At 37.0% G+C, this 10,485-nt stretch overlaps 1 protein-coding gene across 1 annotated transcript; it reads right to left on the reverse strand.

The window, feature by feature from the left end:
• Positions 1 to 524: 524 nt before the first annotated feature.
• On the reverse strand, positions 525 to 3,553 carry LOC112458213 (glycylpeptide N-tetradecanoyltransferase 1). The gene is made up of 7 exons (XM_025021691.1): positions 3,419 to 3,553; positions 2,623 to 2,855; positions 2,221 to 2,548; positions 1,980 to 2,150; positions 1,720 to 1,900; positions 1,379 to 1,642; positions 525 to 1,302 (listed from the first exon to the last, which is right to left on the reverse strand). Exons 1-7 carry the CDS (start codon positions 3,493 to 3,495, stop codon positions 1,144 to 1,146), a joined length of 1,413 nt encoding a protein of 470 aa, XP_024877459.1. The 5' UTR covers positions 3,496 to 3,553; the 3' UTR covers positions 525 to 1,143.
• Between the last annotated feature and the right edge of the window lie 6,932 nt (positions 3,554 to 10,485).

A 10,485-nucleotide genomic window follows, 5' to 3' on the forward strand; every position in this document is an offset into this window, starting at 1 on the left:
ATACATACATACATTTATATACATATATGTATGTATACAATGTACAGATAGTATATATTCCCTGTTCTTTTTATCAGAACTATTAATTTCTTAAAACGAGGTTAAAGAAGTACATATATTTGATACCTGCAATCAAATGGGTGTTTTTCTTTTTGATATTGCTCGAAACTGGTTTTTTTTACATGTGTGTTTCATGTCTCACATATCTAATCGAGACTAGGAAAAAGAATCCTGGGTTATATAACTCTGAAGTGAGTTCTACAGCCGCTATATATAGGGAGCTTTCCAGCAAGTGACACAAGCCGACACAAACGTCGTTCTATCTTTCTTTTTTGGCAATGTGAGTAACAAAGACAAAACGATACCTGTGTCGACTTGTGTCGCTTGCTGGAAAGCTCCCATAGGTTGCTAATAATAAAATTAACAGCGTGAAAAATCCTGAATACATATAACCAATTTTTTATGGATATGGATGCGTGAACGTAATCGGGACAAGATAAGACATTAAAAATTCATCAATATTCATCATTTTCAATAAATGTCATTTTATTTTTAACTTGTCTGTCACTCACACTCCGGCATACGTTGTCGTCTAATTAGCCGAAAAGGTGTAAAGGAAAAACGGATAAAGAGTTATCTGGCGTCTAAAGGCTTACATGATTGAAAATCGAAAATCCTCAGATGATTACGGAATGGCTTCCCGTATAATTGCTATTAATTATGCATAATGCTTATCTACATTTGTTCGAGTTACGCAGATACGTATATACACGTGCGCTGTACAATGCACAATTTATCCCGATCGTGTATAATCCAATCTAGAATCTTCAGAGGCGCCAATGACAAAAACAAGAGCGATTTTCGAGGGATTATCCATTCTGAATTATCCATCTCGTAGGATCGGTTGCCGATCCTTCAAGAAAACTCAGAATCCTTTCGACCGCTATAAATATGTTTACGTAGTCCTATTGGTAAGAAAGATTACGGTTGCCCTTATCTCCATCTAACAACGCTGACTTTATTGCGTTGCTATATGTCCCCTGTTTGCTCATACTTAATCGCTATTTCTCAATCTCTTGCGAGATCATACATGCAAAAGATCTTCTTTCTTTTTTTTATACAGCGATTCTCTGAGCTAGAAGTCTACTGAAGCACAAGACCGATTTTGCCGGGTGTCATACTGGGACAACGCCAATTGTATAGATAATATTGAAGATTGCCATCGCCAATCCCGAATTTGAGGGGCTCTAAAAACTCCTTGTTGTCCATGAGATCCAAGGCATTAAACACATCAAAACCCAACTACAAATAAAGACCATTCTGTGTCACATTCGGTTCTTGTTCGAGAAGGCTGTACATATAGGAAATAAAAACTTACGTCACGCGCTGATATTAAGGCATCCATCATTAGTTCGAGCCACGGAGTTGTGGTGGATACATTGTAGAAACTATACGCGGCCTTGAGGGTTTTGTGTGTCTGATGATGCATAATGGAGCTCGGCAATGTATAATAACTCACCATATCGGTGATTTTCCCTTCCTTCTCCACAACGAAGCTATTAATAATGCCAGTTTGCGGCAGAAACCAATGTTCAAACTCTTCGACTGAGAATACCGGAGCGAGATCAAACTTCTCTAGATACTGTAAGACAAATATGAATATATAGAAGATGGATGTTAAAATGATCAAATGTGTCAAAAAGTTCTGTTTACACTTACTTCCGTCAATATCTTATGCGCTTGTGGTATATCCGTGTAAACCAGCTTTCTGAAACCTGGTACTTTTGTTGTCTCTGGCAGTTTATATAGCTTTAAAGTCCTCTGCATCGTCATGTTGCGAGTAAGATGAGAGAACTTGATGTCAATTAATTTCTTTGGATTTAATGATCGATGCCAGTACCTAATACGTACATATCGATTAATTTACAGTTAATCAAGCGCAATAGATTCTCGCAATAGATATATTTTTCTATATTGACCTGCATGTCGCGATAGGTTTTGGTAAAACGACTCCGGCAGTGTACACAGCTTGAAAGATACCCTTCAGATTTACTCTCCTCGTAATTTCGCGTATCAATACAGGTGCTACTCTCTTTGATCTTAGCTTCTTATGCACGCACAGAAAATTGATTTCCACCATCTTTTGAGAGCTGAAAATATTTTTAAAACATATTACGAAATGGAGCACGTACGCAAGCACACTTTGTGCAAGATACTTACTGACTGTAGACACGTAGAGTAGCTGGAATAGCAGAAATAAAACCGACTAGACGTCCGCTCTTGCTTACTCGCACCCCACAATGCCATTCTTTGCACCAGCCAGGAGGTTGCAGCGCCCATTTCAAAAAGTTAGGAGGATAATCAAATCTGAACATTGCGTCATCGTCTTCGACGTAGTTCTCTGAGAGTAATGTGTACAGTTCCGATAAGACCAGAGGATCATCTAAGTTCAAAGTATCCCACTGAAAATCTGCAGGTAGCGAATACGGCTCCGCCCTAATAGATGTCTTATCGGGTTCGATTGGCTCGTTACGTACAATTTTCTCATCTGGAAACCAGTAACATGAGTTTAGAGAAAAAATAACAATAACGTAAAATTTTCTATATGCCTTGATAGTTTACCCATTTTTGGTACAGGCTGCGTACTCCAAAATTGATAAGGCTTTTGCATCGCTTCCTCCTGAGTTTTGGCAGGTTTCTGTTGCATATTAAAGACCTCCATTGCCATCTGGATATCTTTTATAGAGATATTGCACGCGCTAGGCATCTCCTGTTCTTCTTTATTGTTGTTATGATTTTCACTAGCTGCGTGTGCCGCCTCTTTCTTTTTTTTCCGAGCTTCTCTCTTCTTGGAGCTGTGATAAAATAACAAGTTTCTTAATGCAAAGCAAATAACTTTCATAGTTAAAAAATACGTTTAATAACATTAGACATTCAAAATTCAATTAATTGTATATAATCAATATATCAAAACCTACATATATAATAAGCAATGAAAGATATGTGTATAAAACAGAGGAAAATACATAAAATTCGTTTATTTGCACGTGTACAAAAGAAGCGACAATTAAAAAGCGCAAGGCTACGGCTCTCTGTTGTATTGATTAGATATCTGTCGACAAATTACATCAGAATGATGATTACAAGCCACTGACGGGAGCGAGCAGCGAGATGCGGAGAGATCGCTCCGAACTGAATCCAAATCATAATCAACTCGGGACGACCGCGTTTTGTCGTGAATCGCGATCGGAAAATCGTCTGGAAATATTCGCTGAGAATTACGTGGCACGATTCAATAATTCGTAAAACGAATATAGGTTAAGATGGGGCGGCGAAATGCGAGGCGAGCTTCGTTACGATCGCGCCGCAAACGGAGTCGCGAGTCCCGAGCGGAACGAGGCGTTCGTCCGTGGCGTACCTCTTGTTCCGTGCATCCTTCTCGTGGGCCTCATCCTTCTTGGTTTCTCGCTCCGCGGCCTGACTCTTCTCCTCCATTTTAATATAGATTTTCGTCGCGACTCGCGCGTACACTGCGTACAGTGACGCTGCTGGAAAATATAGCCAGATGGAGGGACCATTTCCACGATTTACGCACGCGCGATGATGCACGTATTAGCAGACAGCAGACACTGTGTCGCTGAGACGCATTGCACATGTGTTGGGCGTTATCTGTATCAGAGAGAAGAATTCTTATTCTTTCTGTCTGTATATACCCTGAGACCCTGAGAAAGGCCAATTTCGGCCTTTTTCGCACCTACCGCCAGTACATCCATTTTCGAAATTGCATATTAGATATTTAACATATAATATAAATATATAAAATAATAAATAAGTATCTATATATAATATCTATATGTTTAATTCATATCAGGATCATAAAGGAAAAATTGACTGCTGTGTGAGGCAAGCGTATGGCATTTATTGTTAAAATGAGAAAAATGCATAAACGCGAAAGTAAAAACGAGACGTGTAGTGACGCCGCGGCGCTTTTGAAGTTGCCGCGCGGCGCGCGGAAACGCGGGAAGCGCCTCCGCCATATTGATGACGTATAACCTTCTCCTTCCATGTCCATTTCCAGAAGGCGGCTGACACGGAACGGATCGGCTCCGGAACGAGCGACGTCGCGACTCATTTAATTGGTAAGTATAACACATATTAATCTTGCATGCATTATATTCACTGCGGTATCTATCGCGTAACATAGATTTAGCGCTCGGGTATTGATATTTCTTAAAAATACGTATTCCGCGATACTTGTCCGGCCGAAGGTGCGTCGCACGAGCAATCGCGAAAGTGACGATCGTATTTTCGAGTGTCGTGCCGCAAATATCGCGGATATTTGCCAATAATATTAATACGCTATTCGCTAGAATGCAAAAGAACAATTGGAGTAATAAGCGAGTTAGTAAATATTTGATTTCTCAAAGTTCGGAAAAATCATGATCGCGAACTTAAGTTGGCTACGGAACGCGTAGCGACGCCGCGGCGCTTTTGACGCGTGAAGTTGCCGCGCGGAAACGAAGCGCCTCCGCCATATTGATGACGTACTCCCTTCCCTTTCATTTCCGAGAGGTCAATTTTATCATGATTTAAAATTTTATAAAAGTTTAGCCTTGTAAATATCTTTTTTGGAAAATGTATAATTATTTAAATAAATATTTAATTAAATGATAAATAAGAAGTTTGATATGCGTAACAATTATTTAATATTAAATCATATATTTATATTTTATATGCTTCAGAAGAAAACGACGCAGAAAGTGTCGCATCGAGAGAGCTGACAACCCGAGAGGATAGCTTGAGAGGAAGAGAAGGCCTGGGAGAGGCATCGGGCACCAGCGGAACAACTTTGCGGTAAATATTGTTTTTTATTTTGTATAAAAATAATGTTTTTTTGTTTATTCTCGAGTCGTTTCATTGCCGTGATTTAGAAATAATAGAAGAAAAGTAGTAATTTAATATTTTATAAAAATTGATTTTTGTAAAGACTGTTTTCAGAAAATGTATAAATATTTTAAATAAATATTTAATTGAATAATGACAAAACTTTCAATGCGCATGAGAATTATGTTTTAAAACATTAGATTTTTTGAACACTGTTTTAATATGAATTTTGTATTTGTTTGTTACAGAATCAACGTAGCTAGGTGGCAGATATAATTTCGCTGTTGCGCATCGGATCGGTGAGTCAGTGAGAAACTTTTTTATTGAGGTAGCGAATCTACGAATAAATCAAATATAGAGCAAAAATATATCTCGATACATGTCGAATTACAATAATTTATAATATGAAATTATTACATTTCGTAGATCCGTTGCCTTAAAATGGATGGGCTAAAACTGATTAGGGCAGATATTTAATCTTGGTAATATTATTTGTTTATTGATTATTATGCGATTGTGCTTGAGGAAATACTCGCACATTTCGCACGCACCGAGCTCGCAAAGAGCTCATTAATTATCGACCGTTTATTGAATTATGTTGACGAACCGCGCCGCGTTCAATTTAAATAATCTATATAAATAATTTTTAAATAAATGTTAAATTTTAAATAAAATATATAACGACATATTTTATTGAATTAGAATTTTATTTTGCGGAAAAATGGCAGGAACTAGTTATACTCCTAATAAATTAAATTTTCGAAATTTTGTTTCCACATATGTAAAAAACAGCACAGAACTTTTTTAATTTTTTCTTTCACAGTATAATTGCAACGCTCCAAATCTTCGTTTTTATTATTGAAAATGAAAATCAATCAGACATGTAATTTTTTATCAAGTGCACAGTTACACCTATATGCTATGGTACTTTTACGCGTAGATCAATTCTATAACTCACAATTAGAATAATAAATAGAGAGAGAAATACAAAGAAACAAAAAGTAAAATAATACTATTGCAAATAAAGTAATTATTTCAAAAATGTAACATTTTTATTCAGATTTTTTAATAAAATTATTTTTATATATTATTCTTCTTGAACAAAAAGATAAAAATAAATAAGTTGTGTTAAGTGTTACAAAAATAAAAAAATATCCATATCAATAGATAGGGAAAAATTTTGAATTAGTTAGGATATGTGTATTTATACCCAACTATTCCTTTTCATTTATTTTTCCAAGATTAAATATTATATAAATCGATGCAAGAAAGTAATATATAAATATGTAATGAGTTAAAAGGGTAAAAAATATTTTGATTTTGTTATGTAATTTATTTTATTGAAAACGTGATAATGGTTATTAATTACTAAAATTTATTTCAACAAAGCATCGATTTCACCCTAATTTTTTGTAGCCTATCCATCTATTTTTGATTGAGACGCGCACCAAATTGATGTTTTATCGGTATGAAATATCGGCGAAAATAAATGTGGCTACATAGTACCAATTATGAAAATGGATGTATACTGGCGCTAGTGTACAGGGGTTTTCGACGGTCCCATGAAAAAGACCGGGATGGCCTCGATCTCAGGCTTCTCTCTGTCTGAACCCTCGTATATAAAGTTAGTTATCTGACTTTCGATCAAAAGCATTTAAGAATTATAGTTAACATATTTTGCATGTGAAGGAACATGAAGATTTATTGTGCTCTCTGCCTTTCACTCTTCTCGTAAGAAAAACTGTCAGATTCACGTATTATTTCCCAAAAGTTGTATTGATCATGAAGGAATATCTCATATCTAATCTTTATTTATCTGATTAAAATGCAATTTAGTGAATATCGATCGTATTGAAATTGTCAGCTTTCGAATCCTGTAATAGTTGTTAATGGTTGGTAATGTAGTGTCCGCCATATCGCGCGTCGGTTACGACGTACGCCGAACGCGAGTAGCGACTTATTGCGCTGCTTGCGCATGCGCGTCATACTTCATACTTCGCGAGGTTCGCGCCGGGACAAGTCGTTGTGAAATGTGAGGTAGTAAATATCGCATTATTCGCGATTTTTGCTCGGCGAAAATGCATCTCGCGTGCTAATCGGCATCGAGAGCGTTGCGCACGACGCCGGGCGTCATTGTGACGTGTACGCCGGCTCGGGCGATCTTGATCAACCGCGTTTTCGCGATCGCAAGTCCGTCGTTCGTTCGCTCCTGATTCTCGTCGGCTACGCCATATTGCCATCTCTTTCTATCACAAGGCGATCGGAGCAAGATCGATTACGCGATGATCACGGATCACGGCATGCCAGCAAAGTGCGTTGAATACAGCGAGTGGAAACGGCTGATCGCGTCGTGGCGACTTATTAAGGTAATTCAGAGGATATTTGGGCTTCTACGAAACCGAGGCCTTAGGAGCAGGTCTATCCACGTGTACGAGCATTGGCTCGCAAGTCCGGCTCGGCTCGGTTTCTACTCCGTTCGTGGGTGGGATGTCACGACTGTCACGAGCCGGATTCGGCTTGGGTCAGACGACCCAAGTTCGCACATTTTCCTTTCGTGTGTGGTGGAAAAACGTGTTCGAGTCCGGCTCGCGAATCAAGCTCGCCGAGCTGGACTTGCGACCCAAACTCGTATGTGGACAGACCCCCTTGGACTCGCCGAATAAATCTACCGGATAAAAATCGTATGCATAAATATTACATCGATAATATGTGACAGTTCCATTAAATGACTTTCGTGCAATCGTAGGGTTTAGTCATCAACTCTTTACAGATTAATTATGTGAATGAGTTAATCGAAATGTGTAATAATTGGCAGTGAGCGCGATATTCCAGTTTATTGCGATCACTGCTTAATTGATTTGATTAGAAACGCGAATTAGTATAATGTTTTTATAAAACTATGTGCATCAGTCAATCGAAACGTGTGCTAGAAATTGATATGAAGATTTAATATACAGCATGTATGTAGTTAACAGCTCTAATTAGTACGTGAGCATCACGTTTATAAAATTATATGTGCATATATTAATCGAGATACGCGGTAGTAATTGGCAGTGATTTGCAATATTCCGCGTTAGCCACGATCACTGTTTAATTGTTCTGTCACTAAAAGTACGAAATAACTGTAGCTGAACGAAATAACCATAGTCATTATGTTTAATAAATAATATATGCACAAGTTAATTCGCAATACCTACCACAGTAATAATTAATAATGATCGTGATATTCTGTATGTATTTTTTGTAGGTCAATGCAAAAAGCAGTTAATGTTGCAATCGTTACTCTGTGATATTACATGCATGAATTAATTGAGAGACGCAGTAGTGATTGATAACTTTAATATTGTGTAGTGCTGATACATACATACATACTACGTATGCAGTCGTGCAATTAATGTTGCAGTCATTATTTCTATAACATTACATGCATGAATTAATTCACAGATGCAGTAGTAATTGGTAATCTTAATAATACGTGTTAATACAATATATGTGTATAGTCAACAGCTAATGCTGTGGTTGTTACGTCTATATATGCATGAATTAATCGAAATGCACAGAGGTAATTGGAAGTGATCGAGATATTCCGTATTAGCCACGATCACTGTTTAATTGTTCTATAGATTAGAAATACAAAATAGTCAGAGTTGTAATAGTAAAAGTTGTAATTATATAGACTTGTAACATTTATAAGAGGATGCATGAATTAATTTAAATGTTTGATAATAATTAGTAATAATACTATGCAGTTAATGCAATAATTGCAACGTCTATCACATATTATATTTCAATTTTAATTAGATTTTAAATTAATTAGAATAAAAATGCATATAACCGATAGATATTTACTGCGCCTGAATGAAAAATTTGCCACTGAGATAAATAATATTAATCAACTTTATATGTTTATGACTTTTTATTTACTCAAGATTTCATGCTAAGTGAACTTGCCATAAAGTTCCAATCTATACATACATATCGTATCGCGCGATTTCGCGGAAAACGGTCACCGCAAAATTTTTTCACGCTGTTTACACTATAAAAATATATTTTGCGTGCAAATTGGTTTTTCGGAAGTAACGCATTCTCATTGCGATTTGCAGTGTTCCCGCATAATTCACCCTTGCGAGGCATGCCGGATAACAGTGAGTGGATAAACGACCAATCCGCCATGGCGAATCAATTAAGGTGAGTAGTAACGCTAATTAGCCGTTACCCTGCGACATTCGAGTAAATTTGTGAAATTCAGTTATATCGATCCAAAATCAAACCGTCCAACGTTATTAGTCGAAAATGAACAACGGTGTAATAACGGGCGATCGTTATGGCGTGTTAATTGGCACGCGCATAATTAACCGCATTTTCTCGGTCGGATAATGATATAGTTCAATTCCGGTTTGTGTCGAGGTCAGCGATGTCAATGGGGGTAATGTTTGTATAATGCTTGCTGTATTGATCATGCGCGCGCGCATTTTTTATTAATAATATATAATTATTAATTTTTACGTAATATAGTTTATGCATAATTCATTATAAGTAACACAATATTAAAATATTTGTATGATGTAGAAAATTATGTGTAAAAGTAAAGAGATAATTTTGTTGGTTTTATTCAAACAGATATGTATAGTCTCCGAATAATTACTAATATACAGGATATTATTACAGTTCACCAACCTCGAACATATCGAAGATGATACGCCGATACGAAAGGGTTCGTCAGTGCTGCGCGATTTCAATTAAATGCGATTTCCACTCATATCCATGTGACTTGATGGACTTGAGGCTAAAACGGTTCAAACAGAAATTAACACTGATGGAACAGCTGATGGTGGGAGTTGTTGCGGCAGAGCTACGTTCGGTGAATATTCATATCTTGATATACCATTTATATTTTATTATTATACTCTCTAAATTAATTACTTTTAATTATATAGTTTATTTAGTTTTTGATTTTGTGAAAGAGCGTTTTTTATAAGTAAGGAGGATATAGATCGTCGTGATCAAATACATGTTCGTGTGATTAGTAGTCGACTTTATTGCATAGTGTCTACATTGTCGTCTTGCCGGAAACGAATTCGGATCTATCGATTTTCTTTAAGTTTCTTTCGCATACTCTTTGTACCTTAAGTTCCTTCTATTTCGAGGCATAGCAACTACCGATACTACGACGAGAAAACAATTCCTTTTGCCATCACGAGGGACCCGATTAGTTCGGAGTCCCCAATTAATAACGTTTTTGGACAGCGCGGAAAGGCGCCAAGTTTTTCGACCGCTCTTTCTACGGATCTCGTTCCTCTGAATCCCTTCTGGAACTACTCCCAAACAATTCCTTACGGACGCTTTATTCCCGAAACGAACATCTCGTTTCTCTGACGTGCTCGTAGCACAAGTTTAATCGACGTATACGACGTATGTCAAAAATTTGCGATTTCTATTAAAGATAATGGTGACAAAGATGTCAAACGAGAGTACGAAAAATAGAAGAATAGCGTTTTCTTCCCAAATAATTGGACGATAATCGTCACCGAGGTTAGCCCGGCGAGCGTGAAAAATCGGAGAACACACTGGAAAAAAAATTAGATCTAAGAAAATATTTAT

This window comes from Temnothorax curvispinosus, unplaced genomic scaffold (assembly GCF_003070985.1).
Source record: "Temnothorax curvispinosus isolate PA1 unplaced genomic scaffold, ASM307098v1 QBEX01008784.1, whole genome shotgun sequence".
Lineage (NCBI taxonomy): Eukaryota > Metazoa > Arthropoda > Insecta > Hymenoptera > Formicidae > Temnothorax > Temnothorax curvispinosus.